Source organism: Alexandromys fortis, unplaced genomic scaffold (assembly GCF_014885135.2).
Source record: "Alexandromys fortis isolate MF-2015 unplaced genomic scaffold, M_Fortis_MF-2015_v1.1 scaffold_177, whole genome shotgun sequence".
Lineage (NCBI taxonomy): Eukaryota > Metazoa > Chordata > Mammalia > Rodentia > Cricetidae > Alexandromys > Alexandromys fortis.
The window spans coordinates 2,637,396-2,664,965 of NW_026068056.1; the positions used below are offsets into that span (position 1 = coordinate 2,637,396).

At 46.5% G+C, this 27,570-nt stretch overlaps 1 protein-coding gene across 3 annotated transcripts in view; it reads left to right on the top strand.

The window, feature by feature from the left end:
• Dnajb6 (DnaJ heat shock protein family (Hsp40) member B6) overlaps nucleotides 1–26,118 on the top strand; it is a 60,473-nt gene extending 34,355 nt beyond the window's left edge. For 2 of the 3 annotated variants that reach the window (XM_050119930.1, XM_050119931.1), the window contains exons 6-9: nucleotides 4,237–4,368; nucleotides 6,049–6,190; nucleotides 7,201–7,271; nucleotides 20,940–26,118. In XM_050119930.1, the coding sequence (XP_049975887.1) occupies nucleotides 4,237–4,368; nucleotides 6,049–6,190; nucleotides 7,201–7,271; nucleotides 20,940–21,328 (734 nt within the window). In that variant the 3' untranslated portion in view covers nucleotides 21,329–26,118. The remainder of the gene's footprint in view (nucleotides 1–4,236; nucleotides 4,369–6,048; nucleotides 6,191–7,200; nucleotides 7,272–20,939) is intronic. The other variant, XM_050119932.1, reaches the window with a different exon arrangement.
• The last annotated feature ends 1,452 nt before the right edge of the window (nucleotides 26,119–27,570 follow it).

The window sequence follows — 27,570 nt, forward strand, 5'->3', positions numbered from 1 at the left end:
TAGCTGTGGAAGCACAGGGATGGAGTGTTTGGCCTGTGAGACACTGGTACATTCTCCCTGCAGTGGAGCTGTGTTGATTGAGTACATACATGATTTTGCTCCTGGGCTTTTCCATTGGGAGTTCACACCAGCATTAAATTTGAAGCTAGCAGCCCCTTAAAATTTAAAATGTTTCAGCAGTCTAACACATTTACTTCCTTTAGGTTTTTTGTTACCTTTTATACTACTCAGTGTGGTGTGTGGTTTTCCCCTTCCACTTAGAGATGTTTTGTTAGTCATTCTGGAGTGCAGGTTTCTTCAGTGTCAGAAAGCAGGACCCACAAAGTTTCTCCTTAAAACCTTTTTAAAATTTTATGTGTATGGGTGTTGCCTGCATGTAGATGGGTGCATACCTGGTGCTTGAAGAGGCCAGAAGAGGAGGGGAGTCTGACCCCCAAGATGTGAATGGTTGAGCCAGCACATGTATGTGAGGGGACTGAACTCCCTGGGTACTCTGGAAGAGCAGTCCGTGCTCTAACCAGCTGAACTATTTTCAGCCCCTCTCAAAAAGTATTGTTATATTAAAGTGTGTCGGGGGGGGGGCTGTTGGAGGTCAGGACATTTTGCAGTTTTCTCTAGGACAGTTCCAAGAATAGAGGCAGTATTTATCCACTGAGGTATCTTAGCAGTCCTCTTTTTTCATTCTTTGAGACAGGGTCTTGTTATGTTCCAGCCCCAGCTGGCTTCTAGCTTGTGATCTCATCAGCTTCCTGAGTGTTAGTTACCAGAGAATACATATATTTTAACGGATTTTATTTATTTACTATGTATACAATGTTCTGTCTGCATGTATACTTGCATGCCTGAAGAGGGCACCAGGTCTCATTACAAATGGTTGTGGTTGCTGGGAATTGAACTCAGGAACTCTGTAAGAACAATCGGTGCTCTGAGCCATCTCTCCAGCCCCACCTAACATATGTTAAGCAAGTGCCCCACAACTGAGCTACACTGCGGACCCCAGATAATCCAGAACAGTAATTAATTCAGAACAGTAATTAAGGAGAAATTGCAGGTTACAATTCTTGAGTTTAGTATAAATGGGTCCTTTTATATTGTTTTGTATCCTTATAAAAACAATAACAAAATAAAACTTAAGCATTTTCAAAATAAAGACATTGGAGCAGGCATAAGGTCCTTAGCTAATCTAATAAAAACACTTGCTGTGCAAGCCTGATGACTTGCTACATCCATGGACACATTGTGTACACAGAATTAAGACAAAAACTTGGTTAGTTTTAGATGGGCTGTAGAGAATTTTTCTTGCTAATGAAGTGGGTTGACCCCAGCTTGTGAATTATCACATAATTGTTTTATTTATTTATTTTATTTTAATTTTATTTAATTATTTTAATTATGCTTTTAATTGTGGTGACAGTCCAGGATATCAGAGCCCTAGGCTGGTTTCAAACTTAGCTATGTTGCCAATGCCTGAGCATCTGGTCCCCCTGCCTCTTCCAAGTGCTGGGTTCACAGTTGGTGGGCAGGGACCTCTAAGGCTTTGTACTAAGCTCCAGTCCAGATATTTTAGTTTTTTTTTTTTTTTTTTTTTTTAAATACAGGGTCTTGCCAGGTGGTGGCATACACCTTTAATCCCAGCACTCAGGAGGTAGAGGCAGGCAGAGCTCCATGAGTTTCAGGAGCCAGCCTAGTCTACAAGAACTAGTTCTAGGACAGGCTCCAAATCTACAGAGAAGCCCTGTCTCCGGAAAAGAAAAAAAAGGCATCCTGCATCACAGTTCAGACAGCCCTTTACTCTGTTTGTTTACCATGTATTAAACCTCCCTGCCTTGAGGCTGGGGCAGAGCAGTTCCTGTTGGTGGACACAAGACGTTCCTTTAATCCAACCATGTCAGACCTTGGAAGAAGCTAGCTGACCTGGACCATTGAGTCCTGTTTTTCTTGAACTCAGCTTTAGGCAGAGCTGTGTAGAGTTAAATTCTAATTGGTCTTAATAGTAAAAACCCGGAGTCAGATATCCCGGTCAGTGCTGAAAGATCAGAGAAGGAGCCAGCCAGTATAGAAACCTTTTACCTCTACTGAATCCTCAGACAGAATGGTGTCTGAAACCTACGATTGAATCCTCCTGCCGTATTCCTTTCTCTGCCCAGCCATACATATCACTTCCCATTACCACCTCCCTAGTGCTGGGACTAAAGGTGTGAGCCATCACCACTTGGTTCTGTTTTTCTTTTAGACATATTCAATCCATCTAAAAGTGTGCCACCACTATGGCTGACTACTGTGGCTAGCTCGGCACTCTGATCTTCAGGCAAGCTTTATTTGTTAAATAAAACTTGACCAGCTTAAGAGCTGCCTGGCCAGTCTTATTCAGAATAACCTTGACCAGCTTGTGCCTCTGATCAGTGTGCTTGCCCGGCTTTCTGGAGTACCCCAAGCCTTTGCTCTCGTTCCTGTGTTCTAATCCTGATCTTCTTTTTGGAGGAATGGCTTGTTATAGACCCTGTCAGGAACCAGGACTCACTGGTGTTCATCTGACTGCAGGCAAACCCAGTTCTCGTTATTTATTTATTTATTTTATTTTTAATTTTTTTGGTTTTTCGAGACAGGGTTTCTCTGTGGCTTTGGAGCCTGTCCTGGAACTAGCGCTGTAGACCAGGCTGGTCTCGAACTCACAGAGATCCGCCTGCCTCTGCCTCCCGAGTGCTGGGATTAAAGGTGTGCGCCACCATCACCCGGCATCCAGTTCTTGTTTTGTTCTCTTGTCATTTATACGTCTATGACTCTTTCTGCATGCAGTTGCATTTGAAAGTATGTAGTGTATGATTTTTCACAGATTTCCCACTTCTCCTAGGGGAAATAAAAGCACTAAGGTAAGATTAAAAAACTGGGCTACAGAGATGGCTAGGCTCACAACCAAAAAATAAGGTATTAACTATAAATACTATGTTGTTTGTTGCCATAATAAAAAAAAACTGAACTTGCTGCTGACTTTAGATTGTAGTGCTGATACATGTTAGATGTAGAGTATTATTGCTGAGTCATTGATTGGTGCTCCTCCCCCACCCTGTTTCTCTAGCCGTGGCCGGCTTGGAACTAGACAAGGCTAGCTGCTTCGAACCCAGATCCTCCTGCCTCTGCCTCTGCCTCTGCCTCCCGAGTGCTGGCCACCTGCCTGGCTGTTTAGGCCTGTCCTTTTCAGGACTGTCATCGTGTTTTCAGTTAGGGATGGCCATTTGTCACAGGCAGAGTATTTCAAGATTCTACTGGTCTTAGAGAAATTTAAGATTCTTGTGTGTTCCTATGAGTGTCTTACCTGCCTGTGTTGTGTATCACATGGGTACTGCCCCTGGAGGCCAGGAGGCGGTGTCAGTATCTCCTGGAACTGGAGTTGAGATGGTTGTCCACCTCTGTTCCATGTAGGTACTAGGAACTGAACCTGTAAGAACACCAGATGCCTTTAACCTCTGAGTCAGCGCTCCAGCCTTATTTTGTAAAAATTTCTGAGCCGTCACATTGAACAGAAATGAGAAAGGAATTTTTGGGACCGCTTCATCAGGCTTACCAGCAATTAACATCCACCTGTTGCTGCTCTATTGGAGCTTTTGTAGACCAGGTTTGCCTGGGATTCAGAGATGTGTGTCTCAGGACTAAAGGTGTGGACCACTCGAAATTATTTTGGAGAAAGCATCTCTGGCTATCTGGACAAGTATCTAAGGTTGGAGGCTTGAGAGATAGATGGCTCTTTCCTTGCAAAAGATCGGTTTCAGAACTCAAGTCAGGTATCTCACAACTGTCTTTTTAACTCCAACTCCATGGTGACAGGATGCTTCAGGCCTCTGCACATGCACCCAACAGATATAAAGACGTGTGTACAGAAAATAATTTAAAAAGCACACATCAGATTTGAGACAATATTTTCTGAGGAACCTAATTGTATGTTGAGCAAAAAAACTTTGTTGAATGGCCTTCTGAAGGCTCGATAAAGAGCCAGGTGTTTATGGTTACATTGTTCTCATTATGAGTCTGGTCATTTGCTTTGTGGCATTGGTTTTTTTTGAATGACAAGCAGTGGAAGTGTTGGGCATGTGCTCCAGACCAGCTTAGAGTTGTTCTCTTATTAAGATATTTGTTCCTAATGGACTAATGTATATCAAGACATTAACCTATTTTTCTTCTCCTAAGGAAAAAATAAACTTGAAATTATTTTTATAACACAAATTTTCATTTGTTTCTTAGAAGACACATTTGATGACTTTTTTGGGAGCCGAAGGGCTTCCCGAGGAAATAGAAGCCGAGGTACAGGCTCGTTTTTCTCTGCCTTCAGTGGATTTCCTTCTTTTGGAGGTGGATTTCCTGCTTTTGACACAGGTATTAAAGCCCTATATTATTGAGTCTGAACAAGTCTTTTAGCTAGCACAGTTTTTAGTTTGTAGGGGACTGGGTAAGTGGGTCTCATTTCCTGTCCAGAGGGCGGGTGTGTAAACAGTAATGCCTGTAATCCTATGTATGACTCTGGATGCCAGCTGAGGAAGATTTCTACAGGGTCAGGCTGGGGTTTGTAATGACACCTTGTCTCAACATAAGAAGAGCCATGGCTACCATTGTGGGACTGTGGGGCATGTAGTTTCCTCAGCATTAAGGTGCTTAAAAGGTTTTGCCCCAACTGTGAAGTACACGCTGGTTTTTCAAAGTCTGTATATAAGAAAACAAAGGGCATTATTCCCATCTTGGAAAAAAGTTCTATTGTTTTACATGAGTATTTGGGCAAATGCACGCCGTTTGGGTTTGTTTGGAGACCAGGGGGAGATCTCCTTCCACATGAGTTCTCAGTATGAAACTGAAGTCATCAGGTTTATGTTTTGTTTTTCAAGGTAGGGTTTCTCTGTGTAACAGCTCTAGCTATCCTGGAACTAGCTCCGTTGACCAGGCTGGCCTTGATCCGCCTGCCTCTCTCTGCCTCCCAAGTGCTGGCACTAAAGGTGCATGCCATCACTGCCTGGTTCGGTCATCAGGTTTTCAGGATTTCTGCTATTTATTTATTTATTTATTTATTTATTTATTTAATTTTTGATTTTCGAGACGGTTTCTCTGTAGCTTTTTTGTTCCTGTCCTGGAACTAGCTCTTATAGACCAGGCTGGCCTTGAACTCACAGAGATCCGCCTGCCTCTGCCTCCAGAGTGCTGGGATTAAAGGCGTGCGCCACCACCACCCGGCAGGTCATCAGGTTTTAATGGCAAACTTATCTACTAACAAAGCCCCTTAGAGTGGTTCTTAACCTGTGACTTGTGACCCCTTGAGCTTGTCAAACAACCCTTTTGCAGGGTCACCTAAGCCCATCACAGAACACACATATTTACATTCTTATTTGTAACAGCAGCAAATTTATAGTTATGTAGTAGTAATGATTATAATTTTATGGTTAGGGTTACCACAACATAAGGAGCTGTATTAAAGGGTTGCAAGATTAGAAAGGCTGAAAATCACTGCTCTAAAAAAATCATTAGTAATAATAATATTGGAAAATAAACAAAAAACCCCCCAAAACAAAAAGTAAACAAAACTTAATTTCTTTATTTTGATGCTCATTTCCTGTGGGCACTACCAGTCTTAGAGCTTAGATGATTGAGACATGCCTAGGAATGCGAGCTGTATGGTGTGAACATCTGGGAAACGAGAAAAGTTCTAAGCAGGTGGTGATGGCACACTCAGGAGGCAGAGGCAGAGGCAGGTGGATAACTCTGAGTTTGATGTAGCCTGGTATACAGAGTGAGTTCCAGGACAACCAGGGCTACACAGAAACCCTGTCTTGAACCCTGCCCCTTTGTGGAATGTGTGGGCACTTGTGGGGGCATGTGGTATGCATAGAGATGGGGAGAGCATTCAGGCTCCTACCGTGGCGGTAGGGGATCAAACTCAGGACGACTAGTTCCTTGGCCCACCAAGCCATCTTACTGGCCTTCTTTGAGGCTTAATAAGTTTTGAACTTAGTAATTTTTGCATGAATACTTGACATATGCTGTCTTTAACTGTATTTTGTTTCTCCGTAGGATTCAGCTCGTTCGGGTCACTAGGACACGGGGGTCTCACTTCATTCTCTTCAGCATCATTTGGTGGCAGCGGAATGGGCAACTTCAAATCAATATCAACTTCTACTAAGATAGTTAATGGCAAAAAAATCACCACAAAGAGGTATTTATTAATGAATCTGTTTACTTTTGAGGTAGTGATGTCACCTAGACCAGAAACTCATTCAGATCTTCCCCCAGTGCATTAAATGCTCAGTCAAGATCTTGAAGTTTTTGGTTGCAATACTGTGGCTGGAGGTTTGCGACACCACTATTCTTAAAATGCAGAATCTTGCCCACAGAGGGAAGCTGTCCTACAAACTGAAGCTATATCTCTAGCCCTTATTATTTTTCCACTTATTTTTTTTTTCTTTTTCCAGTTTTTGAGACTTGGTAGACCTTGATGACCTTGAACTCCTTAATCCTGCTGTCTGCCTGGCAATGGGCTGGCTATAGTCATGACTTGAAGCTTAGTATTTGTTCTTAGTTATTGGAGTAGCACAGTGTTTCATGTGCTTGCTCTGCATATCTCCCAGAGCTGAATTTCTAAATCAGCTAAAGCTTTAGAGCCTTTTGCTTTCACTATTTGTTTAATGTTGACTTTTAGGCATGCCACCCTGATCCTGTGTGACAAGCTTCCCTGGCATTGCCAGTGGTGCAATGTTTCTGCCCGAATAGGAAAACCCTAATGGAGTAGGGCTGGAACCAGGGTCCAGGAGCTCTGCTGCTTAGCCACACCCAGCCCAGCGCTACTCTTTGTGGTTAGTGACATCTGTATTTATAGAGTCCAAACTTAGTTTTGAAAGAACATGGATTTTGAAAAAGAACTGAAACATCCTCTTCCCCTGCTCCGCCCTTCTCCGACAGGTTTCTCTGTAGCTTTGGAAACTGTCCTGGAACTCCCTCTATAGACCAACCAGGGTGGCCTCGCACTTACAGAGATTCACCTGTCTCTGCCTTCCGAGTGCTAGGATTTAAAGGTGTGTGCCACCACCGTCTGGCAAAAGAACTAGAATATTATAAAAACTTTTTTTTTGTGTTTGTAAGGACTGAGCCTAGGGCCGTAAGTTTACTAAGCAAACTCTTTGTGCATTCCAATTGAACAGAGGTTTCTATATGAATCATTTCTTACAGAATTGTGGAGAATGGTCAAGAAAGAGTGGAAGTTGAAGAAGACGGGCAGTTAAAGTCCTTGACAATAAATGGTAAGGAGCACCTGCTACGCTTGGATAACAAGTAATTCAACGCACGCATTTAACAGAAATGTTAAACCATAACAAGCACCATTTGAGGAATAACAGGAACTTTTTTTTTGAAGATTTCAAACGAACTCAACTTTCTGTATAACTGTACCTAATCTAAAGTATTTATAAAACAGCTCATCGGAGCCCCTATTTGTCATAGACTTTTGAGTTTGTTGTTGGGACCACAAAATAGGACCATTTTTTTTTTTTTTTGTCTTTAAAATTGTTGTAACCTCTGTATGCACTTTGCTTTAAACAAAACAAAACAAACCCTAATCCGAGGTGAGCCCTGTGACTCTTGAGTAGTGCTAGGACGAGATTGTTCTCTGACACCAGCATGGATCTGCTTCCCATTGTGTTGAACTGTGAGTGAGTAGTGTCAGCCTGCTGTGAAGCTAACGTTGCCAGATGAACCTTCTGCAGAAATATTTCAACTTTATTTTCAGTATTTAGTAATGAACGCTATTACTGCATCAATGGTAATACATTTCTGGTTTAGTGTAAATTAAGGATGTTTTCTAGTTGTGCATGGATGCTGGCAAATTCGTCAGTTCTGAAAATTGTTTAAGTATGTAATGTTAAGCTTAGGTTTAAGAAAAACTGGTAATTTGGGTCTTTGTCATTTGCTTAAAAAAAAAAAAGAAAATAAATGCGAATGTGTTTGGTGCATTCTTTCATGAGCGGGGTCTGCAGCCTTCTTGTGTCTGTGTGATTTTTGTGCCTGGGCTTCTAGTATCACTTTTGTGCTTCCTTCAATCATGATGGATTCTGAGTGGAAGTTACATAGAGACCTGTCCTCAGCGTGTATAAAGACTGTATGTAAATAATTACCAACAATTTAGTGTGGTGAGGGTGGGGGTCAGAGATTATATGGAAAGGTCTATAAATAATGAGAAACAGTTTTGTAATTTGTTGGGGGGTTCGTTTTGGGGATTCAGTCCAGGGCTGGGTAGATAGGCAGGTACCACTGATATCCCTCATCTTGTCTTTTTGAAATATCTTCTAAGCAGCTCAGACTAGTCTTGAACTCGATCTTCCTGCCTTCACCCTACATGCTGGGATTATAGGCATGCTCCATCATGCCTTGCTATTACAGATCTTAGTGTAGCAGTTTGTGGGAGGAAAGGAACCGGTCCAGAGGTTTTCATTGAAAACTGTTGTAGTTTTCTAGGATGTAGCTTACAGACTATCACTTCAGGGCAGTGCACATGAAACATCAGGACATGATTAAAGAGCCAACAGCAGCAAGCTTCTCATTTTTCAGTCTGTAAAAATAACTTTTGGTTATGACAGTTCTAGTTAAAAGTTAAGTGATATTGAACCAAACTTGTATTTAAGCCCCCATCCTATCATTTAAGAAGTGTATAGATTCTAATTGTTGCAAAAATTTCTTCTGGGACTGTAAGGACTCTGGACACTGTCTGGAATAAGGAACAGTCATTTTACAAACTTTCATAGCAGAGAAGAAAAGTTTTATCTCAAAGTGCATGCTTAAAGGGAATGATCTAAAGATGGCAGAGGATCGAGTGCACTTGACTATATGTTGGGAATGAGCTGATTTTTGACTCCATTGCCTTTGGATAGGGTGGGTATGCAAACACTGCAAACCTGAAGACAGTGAGTACCTATTGCTTTGCTTCCCAAATAGTTTGTGACCAGAAAGCCTGACATTAAGGTACCTTGCACAGGATGAGACAGAAGAGAAGCTCTGGCCTTGCCTAAGGATATGGGAATGGAAAGGAGTGAGGAGACAGCAAGTACTTGGCCTCAATTTTGTATTTGCATATGTGTGAATACACTGAGATGTACTTGAAGCAGCAGAAGTGATTTAGCTGTCCTAGAGCCTGAAGATGGGTAATGGAGGAGTAGGGCATACGGACCAGTGCTTGATACTTGCACTTGGTAGCTGTTGGTCTGTTCCTCCATCACTTACTGTGCTGACACACAAGCAACTTGTTAAAAATAGATTAGTTACCAGAGAGTTATCCCCAGTGTGGATGCTACTTGGGGAGGGCTTTGAATTGCTGTGTGGTCGTGGTGGTATTTAGCAGTGACCTGTGAAATGAAAAGGCCCCTTTGCCACCTTGAAAAGAAAGGTCTCACTTTAGTGTTTGGTCTTAGAAAATCTGACTGAAAGCTTGTGGGGGGTATGCTCAGTTTTTGTACAGGGGCATCCTCAGAAGCTGACTGAGAATGTGCAGAATCCTTGCATAGGAGGTTCCTGCCTGAGTTCTGTAAAATTTTCCCCCCACTCATTTTCTTTTGTGCCCCTCAACCTAGTCAATTCAGTGAAGGAATATTCTCCACTTTTTTTTGTTTTGTTTTTGTTTGTTTGTTTGTTTTACACAAATTTTAGGGTCAATTCTGAGCTGAGTCACTGATAGGATATATAACAAACAGTAATACGGAGTGGCTTGCATTGTAGGCATTAAGGGCAGATTTCAATAGCAACGTGTAACAATCTGGCCACATTCACCAACGTTCTTTACTTGTAGGGTCCTTCCAGGTGCTCAGGTTCGAGGTCCAGTGCAAGATCCTCTTGGCAACAGCTCTAGTTTTTATTCATTATATTTGTGTGTGGCCTTTAAGGAGTAGCCTCTCTTCTCTCTTCCAGGACTTCTTTTTGGGGTTGGTGATGGTAAAGAGAGAGTCTTGTGTTCTTCTGTCTTCCCCTCCCTGCAAGTTCTGGGATGATCTCCATGCATGCACTGTTTCCCTCCCCTTGTTGTGTTTTGTTTTTGAGTTGGTCTCATTATATATGTAGAGCATATGCACACCCTGGTCTACACATACAGTATAGCCCACACAGCTCTCAACTCAGATCCCTGTCTGACTCTCAGCCCTTTTGAGGGGGCTGGGTTGAGGTGGTTTCTTTATGTAACCTTGACTGTCCTAGAACTAGTTCTGTAGACCAGGCTGGGATTAAAGGTGTGTGCCATTACTGCCTGACTGCCAGCCTTGTTTTTTAACTGTATTGTGGGTAGAATCCCGAGATCTGTGCATGGTGTGCCCAAGCAGCATTCCCCAGCCCTCTTCCAGAATATAGTCTCAGATTCTTCTGTTAGAATTTTTGTGTTTGTAGTTTGGTCTTTCTGCCTTGTTGGGAGTTGAGGAAACAAAGCCTCACTGTTTATTAGACTGAACTTCCAGTAGCCACTGCAAGGTCCCAAGCTCCATGATTATAAGCACTAACACTATACCTGACTTGCTGCATGAATTACTTGCATGTGCCCTGGAGATGGGAGGGCACAGTCCTTGGATTGCTCGCCCTAGTATGCACCATCAGTACTTGGATTTCATCTCTCTGCTAGCACAGAATAAATCATAATCTCAACCTCAGCTATATAGAGTTTGAAGACACTGATGTATGAGACCCTGTTTAGCATGGGGAAGAATTGCTGTGGCGTGTTGAAATACCTTTCTAAAAGCTTTTTTTTTTTTTTTTTTTTTTTGGTTTTTCGAGACAGGGTTTCTCTGTGGCTTTGGAGCCTGTCCTGGAACTAGCTCTGTAGACCAGGCTGGTCTCGAACTCACAGAGATCCGCCTGCCTCTGCCTCCCGAGTGCTGGGATTAAAGGCGTGCGCCACCATCGCCCGGCCTAAAAGCTTTTCTTTTAAAAAAAAAAAATCAGCTGGTGGTGGTGGTTCACACTTAATTCTGGCAGAGGCAGGCAGATCTCTGAGTTCGAGGCCAGCCTGGTCTACAAAATGAGTTCCAGGACATCTAGTTCCAGAGAAACCTATCTCAAAAAAGAAACAGGCAAAAAAAAAAAAAAAAAAAAAAAAAAAAAAAAAANAAAAAAAAAAAAAAAAAAAAACAACAAAACAAAACAAAAAATCATTTTACATTTGTGTGCCTGTTTTCCCATGTGCAGTGTACACATGTAAAAGTCATGTGTGTGAGTGTTGCCTGCATGGATGCTTGTGCACTGTGTTTACAGTGCCTTCAGAGGTCAAAAGTGGCAAGATCCCCTGGAATTGGAGTTACAGACAATTGGCTAATGGTTGCTAAGAATTCAGTTCTGTTTTTTTCTGGAAGAGAGGCCAATGCTCTTAACTGCTTAGCGCTCTCTCCAGTTCCCATTCTTGATTTAAAAATATATATTACATATAATTGTAAAACTAATGTCGTTCATTAGGTGTACACTTTTAGGCGACAGAGGGTTTAAAATAAACTGTATGGATATTTTGCCTACATGTAATGTCTATGCACATGTATGTTTGTACTATGCATGTCTAGCGAGTGCCTTTGGAAGCCAGAAAGAGGATGTTGGTTCCCCTGAACTGGAGTTTAGAGTTACAGGTGGCTGTAAACTGCCATGTGGATGCTAGGAATAGAATAGAATCCTTTAGAGTACTGTGACTACTGATCCTTCTCCACAGCCCCAGGATTAGGTTTTGATTATGTGTCTCTGTGAGTATGCACATGAGAGTGTAGGAAACTCATGGAAGCCAAAAGAAGGTATCTGATTCCCTGGAGCTGCAGTTGTAGACAGTGTTGAGAACGTTGCTGTGGGTGCTGGGAACCAACTTCAGGTCTTCTGGTAGAGTGCCAAATGCTGAGCCCACTGACAACAGCATGTTTTGTTAAAGGCTGCTTTTAGAAAGCCTAGTTCACAAAACCTGTCCTTTCCCCAGCTTTGAGTAAATAGATTTTGAAATTTATCCATCATCTCTGGGAGTTTTTGAAATTATAGGACAGTGGTTTCCATTTTTGCCCTCTGGTAGCCAGAATCTAGAATGTACCTGGGAGGCAGGGGTGTATCCCCCTCCCCCATTCTTGATAGTCTTACTATGTAATCTGTATTGATAGTAAGTACATCAAGGAATGTAAACACACGCTTCCTTTTACTTTACCAAGATTGAACCCAGATTTGAATCCTCTACTTCTGTTTTCTCCTGGCTCGTCTGTAGTCAGCATGTGTGTGTATCTGTCCTGTGTCTCCCTATCCTACAAGGACTATGCTCTCTATTTATCGAGCATCATGAAAACATGGCGTTCTTCAGAGACTTTCAGCAGTTTCACAAGGGAAGCCGTTACATTGCTTACTGCTCCAGATGACGTAAAACCAAACTCTTACTCTGAGAGCAGATTCATAGTACCATCCCGTGTCGGTGACCCCCCCCCCGTTTCTCTGTTTAAGACTGGCTGTCTTTGAACTCAGATCTGCTGGCCTCTGCCTTTCAAGGCATATGTCATGACCACCCAACATTATTTTGGTTTCCAGGGGCAGATTTTCAGCTGCTGATCCAGTTCTCTGGCTCTGAAATATGTTTTAAGCTAAAGAATTTTAAGTAGCAGCTGGTTTATGTCCAAGAACCTGTTTCCCTTTCTCTGAGCATGTGGCACAGGGCAGTGGAGTCTGGCTTGGCTGCTTGGGTACACAGCTGTCTCGCCTGGGTTCCCCATAAAACCTGGCTCTGGTCCTAGAGGGCGCTCCAAGAGGCATTCAGGAGTGGCCACAGCTGTGGGGTGTGGGAAGTTGCTGAGCAGCACTGTCTTGTGCTAACTGACAACATTTGGCCTCAGTCTTGGGAACAGTTGGTGTTTTTAAAATGCCCATTAAGTCCCAGCCCTGCCTGCCTGAGGACTGACTAGGTTATGACCACCCTTACCCAGGGTTTTTGAAGGATATGAGCAACATAGTTTTAGGGGGCCAGCATCATATGGAACAGATAGCCTTTCCATGTAGAGGATACCAGCTCCACCGGGACTGCTGGAAGTAATTTATCTTTGTCCACTCTGACTCAGGAGCTTTAGGATGCTTGTGACACACACAGCTCCCAGCAGAAGCTGGGCATCTCTTGTCATCAACTGTGGTGCATTTCATAGTTCTTAACCATAGAGGCAGGGTCTCTATCCTGACTTGGTAGCCCAGGCTAGCCTCAGTTGTGGAGCTCATGCCTTAGCATCCTAAATGCTGGGATTACAAGGGTACACTGTTACATCCAGCTCACCGGTTATTTTCATTATCAGTTCATGTATCTCTGGCTTCAAAGATCATATTTAGTAAGTAGCTTTTAGAGATTGTTCGTAAGTCTGAGAATGTGATTCAGCCATGTGGTATTTTTCTAGCCTGTGTTAGAAATAAACTAAGTCCTGTTTGAAAGTAATGCCTTCGGGATTCCTTGGCTCCTAGGTCTCCTATAAAATGTTGTTTGTACCTACTTGTATATTTCCTACTTCTCCGTTTGCTTTAATCCAGGTTAGATCATGGCATCCCCCAGGCTAACCCTGCTGTCCTTGGCACATAGTTTTCTCCCTCCCTCCCACCCCGTTATTCCAGGCTGCCCTTATGCATTCCTTACTTGGTTTCCCCCCTTTGGCTGCTGTGTACTTGATTCTCTGTTCACATGTGTGTCCTCTCCCAGTTGCTCCCCATTCTGTTTGTTCATTTGAGGCTGACAGCAAATAGCTCTTTGTTCTCCTTATTTGAAATTTTACGACTGTGTTTAACAACAAGAACAGATTGTGTCAACCCCGTGCCTGACACATGCCAGGCATCAACTGTGTGACTTCATCTTGTGGACCAACAGGTGATGCAGGTGAAATCTCAGGTTACGGTGGCATCACGTCCTTGGGGAGATGGCTGTGTGAAATCATGAGGAGCACACTCACATTCAGCTGAAGTCGCGCCACACTCATGTGACAGCTGCCGAGTGTCTCTGTCACAGCTTCTGGATGACCTCAGTCTCTTGGCTCAGGACACTGGCAGGTCATGGGTCTCTTTTAAAAATTCCATTTAACTTGTCCAAAAGCAGGATATTCTCTGGTGTGTTCCCCAAGTGAAAAAGAAACATGAGCTCCTGTAACCAACCTCTGCACGCCAACAGTTTGGATATTTACATTACATAAATTTGACCTGGGATGTGCTCAGTGTATGATTTGCCTTAGACACTGGCTTGGATCCCTAGCGCCAAACAACCACATTAAAATAATGAATGGAGCTGGGCGGTGGTGGTGCACGCCATTAATCCCAGCCCTCAGGAGACAGAGGCAGGTGGATCTCTTAAGTTCTGAGGTCAGCCTGGTCTACACAGTGAGTTCCAGGACAGCCAGGGCTACACAGAGAAACCCTGTCTTGGGAGGAAAAACAAAACAAAAAGTTAACAACAACAAAAAAAAAAAAAAAAGAAAAGAAAAAGAAAAAGTCCTAAGAATTGGCTATCAGAACTGCCAGATTTGTAATCACCTATGAGTGTTCTGGCTGCATTTATTTCTATGCACTGTGTGCATGCCTGGTGCCCATGAGAACCAGGCTACAGATTGCTAAAACCAAAACTTGTGCAGTGGTGAAAGCCCAGAGAAGAGAGAGTGCAGTAAACAGCCAGCGTGGGAGGCTTGACAAAGCCAGGTGTGGAAGCGGTTCGGAGACAGTTGGCTCTGTAGATTGTTCTCAGGAAGGAACTGGTGGTTCTGGGTGGGATAGAGTGCTGTGACGGGAGTGTTGCCCAGGTCTGTAATCCATGCTGGCGCCTGTCCTGAACCTTCCCCGCTGCCAGCACACTACCCAGAAGGCTATGTTCTTGAGTCTTAGTGGTTCCCTGGTTTTGAAGGATTGTCAGGAGGACCTGGCGTTCGTTTTAGTTGTGGAATATTTTTTATTAAATTACCATCGCTTGTATGTGCATTGTATCATATACAGGGAGGATAGAAGACAACATGCAAGAGTTGGGGACTTCTGGGAAAAATTGAGGTCATTAGGCTGTGTGGCAGGCACCCTAAACACGTCATTAACATTTCAGAGCAGGAGGCTTTGTGTGTGAGAGGAGTTCAATGTAGCGAACTCTGATCCTCCTTGACCCATACGTTTCCTCCTGGACATGTTGAAGCTGGCTGTGGGCCTTGTATGACAATTGACATCAGGGACACGTCCCACTGGAACTTTTATGTCTTTTGCAAGTCAGGTTCTCAAGTTGCCTATTAGAAGTTCCTATTCAAAATATAACTTGGTTCCTTGGATTGGGCCTCTCATGCGTACAGGCCTTCGGAAGTCATTAACTCACTCTGCTTCCAGGACATATAGCCTTAAAGGTTGGTCCACTGACTTGTGTCTATTTGCTGCTGGGGGACCTGGGATGGAGCTGGGGTGCAAAGTGTTGGTTTGTCCCAGGGTGGAGGAGGCAGGCTTCAAACCCTGCAGGTTTGGGCAGATTTCTTGGGTCCAGCCACCTTTCAGAGGAACCTGAAAGTTGGGACAAAATCTCTTGCTTGTTTGTGGAGTTGCCCTTCCTTCCCTAGGCTTCTGATGGGTCCTGTCAGTGCACTTGTATACAATCAGTATCTGATAAAGGACAGAGCAAAACTGGTCCGTCGGGCCGCTTCTGCGGTCTTTAAATGTGCACGCTGTCCAATCTAACACACTGTTAGAGCTGCAGCATTGCTGTGTGTACTAGGCTTCTGCACATGCGTCCCTGGAAGAGATGAGTACAGCAAGCCATAGTGTGGTCCGGGACCACATCTTCCTAATTCCTAAGAAGTTGTCCGTGGTTCTCAACCTTTCTAATTGTGCAACAGTTCTTCATGTTGTGGTGGCCCTCGACCACAAAATTCTATTTCATTGCCACTTCATAACCATAATTTTTCTGCTGTTATGAATCTTAATATAAATATCGGGTATGCAGGATATCTGACATGCAGCTGCTGTGAAAGCCATTTGATCCCCAAGGGGTCATGACCCACAGTTGAGAACAGCTGGTTTATGGTGCTGTTTCTTTGGACATTTCTTACATTTTGCTCTCACGGATATTATGAAGTTCACCCTTGATTACAGGATTTCAATCTTCTAGTTTTTTGGGTCCTGGGTGTGGATCCATGACCTCACGTTGCTAAATTAACACCTCCCCACCCCCCAGCTACTACTGCCAGCCCTTGCTCTACTTTTCAAGATTTGGTCTTCTAGCCACTGGAACAACCTAGGAGTATATCCAGTCTGTGTGTTGAGGGCCCTGCAGATGAGCTCTGAGCCCCACTCTCGGTGCTATGATCCAGCTTTGCCTGATTTGGTGTTTGAAGAGGGAGAGGGTGGGTTGAAGAGGGAGTGGTGGGCTGGCAGTGCCACACGTGATTTTACTTTCCTAAGGAAGCCCACCAGCAGCATGGCCGGACACAGCCACTCATTGTGTTCTCTTTGCAGGGGATTATCCTGTCTCTGCAGGCTGCATGTGAATGAAGTCCTTCCTGTCATAGGGGCTGTTCAGGGCAAAGCATTACTTCTGGGTTCTGTGACGTCTCCCTGGCTATCTGATGGGCCAGCAGTGGATTGTGTGTGTGTGTCTGTGTGTCCAACTCTGCCGTGAAGGTTGTGGTTGGAAAAAAATCAACCAAGTAGACTGGGAGTGAGGCAGTTTGTGCCAGGAGATGAAGATGGCAGGGGTGGTCCTCATCTACCAACTTCTTTTATATATATTATGTATACAATATTCTGGCCAGAAGAGGGCACCAGATCTCATTACAGATGGTTGTAAGCCATGTGGTTGCTGGAAATTGAACTCAGGACCTTTGGAAGAGCAGGCAATGCTCTTAACCTCTGAGCCATCTCTCCAGCCCACCTACCAACTTCTTAAAGCTAGTAAGACATCTCCACATTGAGATAAGGATGAATGGTGCTGGAGCCTAGGTGCTTGCTGTCATTTTGAAGGTGGTTTTGTGGGTTCCCACTATAACAAGGCAGATAAATCATCAGAACTCTTAAGCTAGCATCTTGTGTGAAAAACAGTTTAGTTTCCATGGACTGTTAGATAGGCCATGCTCCTGGGCCCATAGAACACCTGTCCAATACTTCTGCTTATAGGGTAGCCATGAAGACAAAGACTAGAGGGTTCAAGAGAATTGTTTCTGAAACAAGACTGGAAGGAACACATCATGGGACAGTGTGAAAGTCACAGCATGGTACTTGTTACTCTTGCTCTTGGAGCTTGCAAACACAAAGCAGTCTGTATTGGGGCTAGGTCCAGGCTGGGCGCTGGGGTCAGCAGCCCAGCCCAGCTTCGTTCACAGAGGAGTCAGGCTTGGTAATGTCCCAGTGGTCCTGCTGTGTCTGCCGTGCTCCAGACTGCTAAGTGGAGAAGCTTCAGGACTCTTGTCACAGCAGCCAGTTCATTGATTTTGGGGTGATTTGTGAGGACAGCAAGCTGGAAGGAGTGCTTGGATAAATACACGGCAAATGAGCCCTCCTAGGAAGTGCATAGTGAGAAAGCCGGAGCAGAGGAATGACCCATGTCTGGGTATCTCCCACCTCTGTTTCCGGTCCCAGCACTTCATGCTCTCCAGGGCTGGGCTAGGGGATTTCCTAGTGGGGATTTTCAAGAAAGCCCTGAGAGCTGGAGGGCCCTCTGCGCAGGAAGGTGACAGCCACGAGAGGGATTGTGGGCATTGGCTGTCCACCACTTGGGCCCTCAAGCACAACAGAGAAACCACATGTGCCTGAATCCTGAGTTACTGGTTTGCTAGCTTCCTCTCCTGAGAACAAGGCTCAGGTCCTGGAGGATGGTGAGGCACAGTGTGTAGTGTTTTTGCTCGGCTTTCTGCTAGTCGTATAAACTTAGTTCTTTTTAAAACTTTTACACATTTATTTGAGTGTGTGTGTGTACGTGTGTACGTACGTGTGCGTGCACACATGCACCAGTGTACAAGTGGAGACCAGAGGACAACTTGAGATTTGGTCATCTCCTTCCATCACAAGGGTCCTGGGGATAAGACTCCATCTTGCCGTTTGCCAGTCCTGAGACAACAAAAGCCAGTGTTCTCTGAGAGGTTAGTTGTTTCACTCAACAGCAGTAAACAGAGCTCTTTGAAGGTGTGCTGTGTATTCCCAGCCTGGGGGAGGTAGGGGGTTGGAGTGCAGAGAGCCTACAGGAAAAAGGAAGCGGGCCACCCTCTCAAGTGACTGGCTTCCTGCTATAGATGTCCTAGCCAAGTTCTGGAAGCCAGAAGCGGGAACTTGCCCAACCAGGGTGGTGAGCTTGTCAGACTGCTCCACTGAGGGCCATTGCCTGTAAAAGTCCGCCAGGGATACTTTTATTTATTTCTACTGGGGTTGAACCTCGTTGGGTGTGTCTAGGTGGAACCTGCAGATCCAGCAGGACTGTTGGGAAGGGTGCTCCTGAAGCAGAATGTGGGGGAGGTTCCTGTCTCTTGTGACTGGATGCGAGCCTGGTAAGACCTGGCTCTGGGCGGACACCCATCCTGCTACTGAGGTAAGTGAGAAGAGCAAGAGGCCACTATCCTGAGGCTCGGCACGCCCCTCCCCCCCAAAAAAGGTTTGTGGTGGGCATCACACACATGAGAAAGTGGTTTCCTTCATGAGTTACACGCGGTCAACATGCTCGCCCTCCCTTTGTCCTTCCACCATTCTTCCCTCTCCCTTTTATCAAATATGGGGTGTTGCTCAAACTGTAGTCTAGACTGGCCTCCAGTGCACCGCCATTCTGCCTCAGCTTCCCCTGCTGGGATTACAGGCGTGCACACACATGTCCATCATATATTATTGTTTGTTTATTACGATTTTTCGAGACAGGTTTTTTTTTTTTTTTTTTGGTAGACTAGGCTGTCCTGCAATTAGCTCTGTAGACCAGGCCGACTGGCCTTGAACTCACAGAGATCCACCCTTCTCTGCCTCCCAAGCAGAGATTAAGTGGGGATTAAAATTAAAGGCCTGGCTCTTATTTAGTTTTTAAACATTCCATGGAATGAATTCACAGGTGTTCTCTGCTCTGGAAAGGACAGTCTGGCCCGGCGTCTCTGGTCTTTCCTGTGTTTTTCTGGACACCAAGGGCTGTGTTGAATGCTCAGTCTCTCCATAGTGTTGGGGTGACTGGCTAGCTGTGGGGCACCCCAGGGATCATATGCAACACCCCCAAGGGACCAGTAAGTGTTCACATTATCCTCCATGCCGTCATTCCTGTCAGTCTGCTTCTGACCCGTCACCACTTACCTGCCACGTTAGGGCTGAATAGTCAGGAAATGTGTTCTGGGTTGGGGGTTTCAGAAACCCCGTGGGTGCTCCCCAAAGTATGCCTTTCCCTCAGCAGTCTTGGGAAACAGTGCCTTAACATGGGGTGCATGGTAATTTTCCTCTCTGATGGTCCCAGATCTCAGGCTGTGGTCTCATTCAGAAATGTTTCTTGCCTGCAGATGAGTCTATGGACTCACAAGCTTGCCCATGCCACATCTTGCCCTCAGCAGGCAGTGTGACTCAGCAAGATCCCCAGGCTCTGGGCCATCCCAGGACACGGAGGATGGGTGTGAACAATGCGGTCGAGATTGGCACCTCTGGACAGGCTATTGCTGCTGGCTTATCTTTGTGCATGGTTGGCTAAATGGAAGCAAAATGGTCGGGGAAGACATCTTCACTGGATGCCCGTAAACAGCCTTGACAAAGCTGGCAAGCTCAGTGCTCTGGATTCCCCCACCCCTCAGGTGTTTTGAGACAGGGTTTCTCTATGTGATAGGCCTGGCTGTCCTGGAGCTTTGTAGACCAGGCTGGCCTCGAACTCAGGATTAAAGGTGTGTGCCACCACCACACCACCATTGGGTTTGGGAGTTTAATGAACCTTGTGACTGTAGTCCCAGAAGTGAAACTTGACCCCAGTTTTTCATTCTGTGTAGGGCTGCTGTCTCCACACAGTGGGGAGATAGGCGGGTTCTCTGTTACCTTTCTCCACGAGTCTGGCTCCAGCAGAGCCTGGGCTCATGGGAGGCGTCCAAATGAGAACCGGTCTACAATACTTTACAGATTTCCTTGAGCAGGTGCCTCCCAGTGCCAAAAGGAGCAGCCACCTGTAGGGTGGCAGTGCCTGTCGTGGTTTGCTACCAAAGGAAGGCGACTCCTGCAGGTCTCTTGCTGCGTTGACACACAGACTGAGAGTTGGTAGAAGGGCAGCCGCTCATAGGTGAGCAAAGGTTCGCCCTCCTGGCAGCTGAGTGTCAAGAGAGCCACTCACTGCCTTCAGCTTTAGGGTTGGTACAAATTGTAACAGTTCAAAGTTGCAGGGGATCAAAGTCAGTCCTTTAATTGTTGCTTTCTTGTTTTATTTTCAGTATTCATCTAGTGTGTAAAACCTTCAGAACCCTTTTCTGTTTCTCCAGAGAGAGCAGCCTTCTCAGTGATGATGGGAGAGTGTTTGGGGTGTGTGTGATGAACTGTGCTACAGACCTGGCTGGGAGCTCTCTGGGAGATTGCCTGGGGCCTGGCTCTACCCTGCAGGCATGGTGGGCAGAGAGTGTCCGCGGCTTCTGCAGTCCTCCTAAGCCACTTCGTGCTTGTGCAGAGGTGATGCGTCCTTGGTGCTGGCCTATGGACATGCCAGGGCTGGATCTGGTGCCTTTCTGCAGGGCTGCATTGTCCGGTTGGCAAGAACCATCTTAAGCAGTATGCCAGACCTCGTGCCTTGATCGTGCACTCAGAATCTAGCTAGATGATGGCATTGCAGCAGAGACAGCACAGTCAGTTTCTCTGGGGTTGCTTTATATCCCCATCTGGGAAGAGGATGTTCAGGCCCGGCAGTGCAGTGGCGAGCATGGTCGCTAGAGATTGGAGCCATCTTTGGGGGAAGAAGGTGGGTGAAGCCTTTTGCTCCCAAGGGAGGGTTGCAGCTCACAGCTCTCCCTGGTGTGCTGTGCTTTCAGGTGTGGCCGACGAGAACGCCTTTGCAGAAGAATGCCAGCGGAGAGGCCAGCAGATGCCAGCTCTGGCCCCTGGCCCGGCCCCAGCAACAGTCCGGGCCCTCTCCCCGGCCCGGCCCCCGGCCTCAGCTCCAGCCCCGACTCCGGCCCCTTCTATCAGCACCCGCACACAGAAGCCACCCAGGCCTGCCCCGACGGCCAAACTTGTGTCTAAAAGCAACTGGGAAGATGAAGAGCAGGACAGGCAGCGGGTTCCTGGCAACTGGGATGCCCCCATGACCTCAGCAGGTGTGCAGAAGGGAGCTGGTGTGGAGCACCCCCAAAGTGGTTTGCCCCCAGACCCAGGACAGCGAAAACAGCAAGCAGGCCTATGTTGCTGCATTCTGACCTGAGCAGGCTTGGGGAGCTGGGGGAAGGTGCCAGGCCTGCTGAGCAGGGGCAGAGGAGATCCCTGCACCCAGCTCACCTCCCACAGCTGCTCTATGGACAGCCTAGCTCCGTGGTTCAAAGCCAACCCCATGATTAAAACGGGGGTCCCAGTATTCTGATGTGTATGGAGTATGTTGTCTGGGTTTAGTTGACTGCTGAGGAAATGCCCGGTGTTGCTTCTGTCCCCAGTGGCTCCTTTTTATAATTTTGATACTAGATCTTGAGATTTGTCACTTCACCTGATTTGCCCAAGGCCACTTGCACACTTATGTTAGCTTCATTTTGCAGAAAAAAAGATACAGTCAGGTTCCCAGTAGAGTGCTCGCAGGTGAGCCACTGGTGAAGGTGGAGGCCTGGCTGCTCCCTCAGTGCTCATGTTGGGATCGTCCACTGCCACTGCCCAGCTCTACCCTCAGCCAGCTGCTTATACATCTTCAGGAGCGTTTCCTGTAGAACATTCTGGATGGTCAGCATGTACACATAGAGCTTTCCCAGTCAGGCCCAAGCCCCCTATCAGTGTAGTTTTATTGCCCATAAGTGAGACAAGCTTGTGCCTGTGGCTGCACAAACTCAGCAGGCCAGACTGCAGAGATGTGGCTTGGTTGTCCATGTCTGATTGTGTTGCAAAGTGCTCCAAGTAGGAAACAGGGAACGATCAATTCTTTTGCTTCCCAGAACTTTGTATTAAAGTCAAGCCCCCAAATCCCTTTAGGTTCTCCTCAGAGGAGAATGCAGAGAGCCCTCTAGGGTAGAGTCCCCAATGGGTAAGGCATTGCTGGAACTGGGCAGCAAGCATATAGTTACCCTGCTGTGGGGAGATGCCAGCAAAAACAGATGGGTGACTGGGACACAAGCTTTGTGCAACTGAGTGACAGATGGGCAGGGCTGCCTGACTGCATAGGAAGCTTTCGTGTGCCTCAGTGGCTATGGACACCTCCCAGTGTCTACTCCCGGTGCTCCCAGGAGAACTGGGAAGGGTGGTGGGAGGTCAAAGCAGCAGACTTGTAGATTTTACCCCCTCACTTCCCCAATCCCCTTCATGTTCATTTGTGAAGGCATCTTAAGGCTGACCCGAGAGTCAAATCTCCTGGTTTCTAGAAGGTGCATAGGGACAGGCCTGCCTGCAGAACTTGTTTACAGGTGCGCAGGCCTCCCACCATGGGATCTGGACAGGAAGTGTGACTGCAGCAGATGGCCATTCTCTTGGTCCTGGGCCACGCCTGTTAAGCAAAAAGTGATCAGCCAAGGCCGAAGAATCTGGAGACAGTAGAGTTGAGTAGTAAAAACAGCAAATCACTCTCCCCTTGTTGCTTGGTCAGTACTGATCCAGACCTCTTCTGTGTGTGTGTGTGAACTGAGAGTCTGGAAAAGCTGTGAATGAGGTGATGGTCTTGTACATCCCCGAGTCTGGAGTCAGAAGCATCTGCCAGCATATTTCTGGGTGTAGCTGGTGCTTCCTCTTCTCTGTCCCTTTGCTCCCCATGTTTTTAAGGAACCATGCTTTCATATAGAAAAGTGTGAGCAGTCCTTCACGTACCTTCTGTAGGAAAGTGTGAGCAGTCCTTCACTTATCTCTTCTATGGAAAAGTGTGACCAGCCCTTCTCTTGCCTTCTGTAGAAAAGCATGTGACCAGCCCTTCTCTTGCCTTCTATAGGAAAGCGTGAGCAGCCCCTTCACTTACCTTCTCACTCAGAAAAGATGATTCATTTTGAAGTGGGGTTCTCCAAATTGCCACCTGAGCTACACGAGAACTTGGGTTATCAACAAAGTGAAAACAAACCCGTCGTGAAGGACATTAGAAACTTAGCTACGGTTCAAAAGCGGTTTCTGGTTTCCACAGCGACAAAGCCATGACCTTTGGGCAGCATAGCTTGCTCTGTACTGCAAGCCGCTGTCCTCCAGGCAACACAGAAAGCTTTGCAAAGTCTGGTGCTCTGCTGTTGGGATCAGGAGGATTAAGACCAGACCTTTCCTCTTAACATTCTGAGAGCCATGTTGAAGAACTAAGATGATCTGGGCCAGGCTTCCTGCCTGTGTAGCCTTCAGTGGTTTTGCTGTTACTGTTGTTTTTGCCTGGTCTTGGGCAAGTTTGAAACTTTGTGCAGAATTTCCCAGTGGCAGCTCCCATTGGCTGTCGGCCAGAGAGTTGTCAGGTACAGTCTAGATGAGCCAGGCCGGTTGGCATCAGGATGGGGAGTTTCCTCAATGAAAGCGATTTTCACTGAGGTGTCTTCATAAAGAAGGACTTTGCAATTCAGGCCAACCTGGCATGTCAGTCCCCCAGGAGTTTCATGGCTTTAAATTGTGTGTGTGTGTGTGTGTGTGAGAGAGAGAGAGAGAGAGAGAGAGAGAGAAACTGGATTGTCCATGTGCTAGGTAAGCTCTGTATCCCTGAGCCTTGGATTTAGTATGTATTATGTTGACTTTTTTCTTCTTTGTGGGCTATTCTGTGACCTTTAAAACTTGTTCTGCTGCACTTGTTGGAGAAAGGATTAGTGGCATTTTTCATTTGTGTATTCCATACACAGCATTGGTCTGTGAACTGTGAAGAACACATGTCCATTAAAAATGGCAATTATTCAACATGAGGAAAATCATGTTTGAAGGAGTAGACCTATCCTTCCTTCTTGCTGAACTTGACCCTGCCCTGTGTAGTGGTGTGGAACGCAGACCTCTTCACAGGGCACGACTTGTAATTCAGAGAGCTGGACCTTGCATCTAACTCTGCTGCTGGCCTGCATCTTTGCGCCACCACCTGCCAAACTAATGCATGTGCTAGGATTTTGGTGGATCTCACTGTGGGAATTTTGAGGTGTCATTGGGCCTGTTCTAGAAGTTGGGGATCTGAGATTTCTTGTGGCTCTTCCTCAGCATGAGGCCCACATCCTACCTGCTTCACTGTGGCCAGGGACTACTAAGAGCTTCTGCAGGACTGAAGGCAAGGCCGTTCATTTCTGGCTCATTGGAAATGTCCAGAGACTGAGCCTCCATCCATCTCCTGTGGCCTTGGTTGGTAAGGTTGTGCTTTAATGACAGGAAAAACGACAATGGTGTTCCAGGGAGAGTGGGCTGTCCATTGCAGAGGGAGCTGTGGAAGGTCTCTGTGGACCTGGCAGAGTAGGTGACAGGGCTGTGCGTTCTGCGGGTAGGGCCTTGGCAGGGCCTCTGAGGACTGAGATGGAGCCTGTTGCACAGAGCTGGCTCTGTGACTGGGCTGCTGGGTAAATGCAGGATGCTTGCTGTGAGTAGCACACTGTGTGGTGGTCATGTTCTGTGAGTAACACGGACGGTCTTCAGCCTGCTATTCCAAACAGTTAGTGTTTTCATGTGGGCAGCATGAATGACTGTTCTGTTGTCTCTGTCCGTGGGGAAGTGTCTAGTGAGTGACGCGCCTCATGGGGAAGCAGTTGGTGTGCAGTGTTTCACAAGCCATGTTTCCTTAGGGCTCAAGGAAGGTGGCAAGAGGAAGAAGCAGAAGCAGAAAGAGGACTCGAAGAAGAAGAAGTCGACCAAAGGGAACCACTAGGCTGAACTTGGCGGCAGCCGCTGCAGCCGCTCTCATGTGTGGTGCGCACGTGCACAGCAGCGGCATCCTTTCGGTGCCGCTTCGCTTAGCAGGATTATGGACATGTGCCCACGGATCGGTAGGATCAGGGGTGTTGGAGATGGAGGTGACAATCTCGGGTGGCCCGCATAGTGTAAGCTTGTGACACATCCTCAGCCTTGTAACTCTGCTTTTCCCCAGCACTAAATCCGTAGCATTTTCCTCTTGAGTTGTAAGGATCTGCCTCATTCTTTTCAGTAGTCCGAGCCCTGCTCCGCGCACCGAGGTGTTTGTAGCTGTAGGAGTCCAGTAGGGCCCAGTAGGGAGCTGGGTATGTGTTCATGACTGTCTCCTGGCGGTGGTACAGTGGGCAGTTTTTAGTACAGCGGAACTTAACAGGTAATGTAAGCTGCGCCTTGAGCCATGGGTTTTAGGGTGCTTGATTCAGTACTCTGGCGACATAGGCCATCACTAGCCACTTGAGATACAGTCTTTCCTTGTACTTATTGTTCAACTCTTAATCTTCTCCAGGTAGTCAAAAACTGACACCAAATGTAGTTTAGTTTTTGGGAAATCTCATCTTTTCTTCTTGGAGAAATAGTTGCCCTTCAGTCAACAGGTGTTGCCTAGCAATACGATTTCTAGCTTTCGTAGGTCAGTGCCGCTGGCTCTTTACACAGCCACACAGGTGCATGCAGAAAGATCAGCCACCAAGCAAGAAGCTTGACCTCAGTTCTTGAGACTGCAAACACTGCTCCTCACATCGTCCTGTCACAATCCATGCCATGCTGCCTCCTGACCTGCGTGTGCACTGTGAGCACAGGTAGTTCCGATGCCGCCTCTTTCTGGACTACCTGTGCCTCTCGGGGATGTTTCCTTCCTTTCGGCCATGAGGATCTGTTGCTTGGACTTTGTCTTCTTGGAAGAGAGGGCGTCATTAAAAGTTGGACTTGAGATGCCAGCACTTGGGTCTAGCAGTGTGGAAAGGGGGAGTTTTGTGAGTTATAGGCACTGCCGTAGCTAGGAGCCTGGGGCAGAGTCACCTGAGGTTTGAGGAGATGGCCGCGAAGTGTTTGCTGTGTTTGCTTGGTTTCAGTGGGAGGTGGTGTGGGCAGTTACCATGGAGTGTGAATTGCTGTTAATGTGTGTTGTGGAAATGTGACTCACAAGGCATAATGTACCAACGTAAATAAAATGTAAACATCACTGAGTCCAGCTCTCGTGTGGTCATTCCTTGCCTACAAGTTGAACTGTTACTATGAAGAATAAAAGCAGATCTTGCATGTTTTTTATACACAGTTTTATATATTTTTACTTTGTGTGTGTGCAAGGGTGCGCTGTGGTGCATTTGGCAGAGGAAGTCAGAGGACAGCTGTGGTTGCTGGTCCCCTCCTTCTTCCATAGGTGGTCAGACTTGATGGCAAATACTGTTTTTACCCATTGAGCTATCTCACCAGCCCCCACATTTCTGATTATGGAAGATAAAGTGACATGTTTGGGGCAGAGGATGTGTGTGTGTCCCATACAAAGAACAGTTGTGAGCGCGGCTCTATGGACACTAGCAACCTGAGTGAGCATGCTGGAAGCCTGGAGGAGAGGTGGCTTCTCATCCTGGCCCCATGACTGTAACAATGTACTGCTCAAGTCTCCAGTATTGAAGGGGAGGTGCTAGGACGCACATGTGAGAGACCACTTCAGGTAAGCCTACCTGTTGACGTCATGGTCGCTCCTTTAAGGCGAGGCACAGGCCTGTAGCCAGTAGGCACACAGTGTTCATGTATGTATCAAGTCTGCATGTGTTTAGGTAGCCTGGCTTTCCAGAGGAGCTCAAGTCCAAGGGCAGTGCTGCTGCAGTGGGACAGCCAAAAGGGAGGAGCCAGCGCCCGTGCAGGGCCCACTGTGCGCCAGCCTGTGCTTAGGTGAGGAGACCCAGAGAATGGCTAGGGCTCCTGTCCACACCCGGGTTCAGGCGCTGCACAGTCAGCCTAGGTGTTCAGAAGTTTGCAGTGTGTCAGTCAGTCCAGGCTGATCACTGCCTCTTGGTGTGTCAGTGCAGGATCCTTCTAGAGAGGTAGCAAGTGCGGCACACCCATGCTGCTTGGCAAACGCCTGCGCATCTCAAGCAACACTGTGTGCGGGCTTGTCTCTGGTCTTCTGGGCCTGCCTGGTACTGTCCGGTCCCTTCCATCTTTGGTGATGGGCTTCAGAGCCCACCCTCTGAGTGAGTATAGTCATTTGAGCACAGTGAAGGCCCACTAGAAAACAGCCCATAGCTTCCAAGTGGCTTTTCTTGAGCGCTCAGAACCATCAAAGTGGAGCCTTTACCACCTGTCTAAAGTGTTCCCTTGTACCGCTTTTCCCCTCTTTTTACAAAAACTTATTTATTTATTATTTATTTATTTTATTCATATTGCTGGGCATGGTGGCACATGCCTTTAATCCAGAGGCAGGGTTTCTCTGTGTAGCCCTGTTTGTTCTGGAACTCGCTCTGTACACAAGGCTTGCCTTCGACTTGGAGATCTGCTTGCCTCTGCCTCCTGAGTGCTGAAGGTATGCCCTACCACCGCCTGGCTAAAATAATTTACTTACTTCCTTACACACACACACACACACACACACACAGACACACACAATGTATATACATATATGTATGTGTGTGT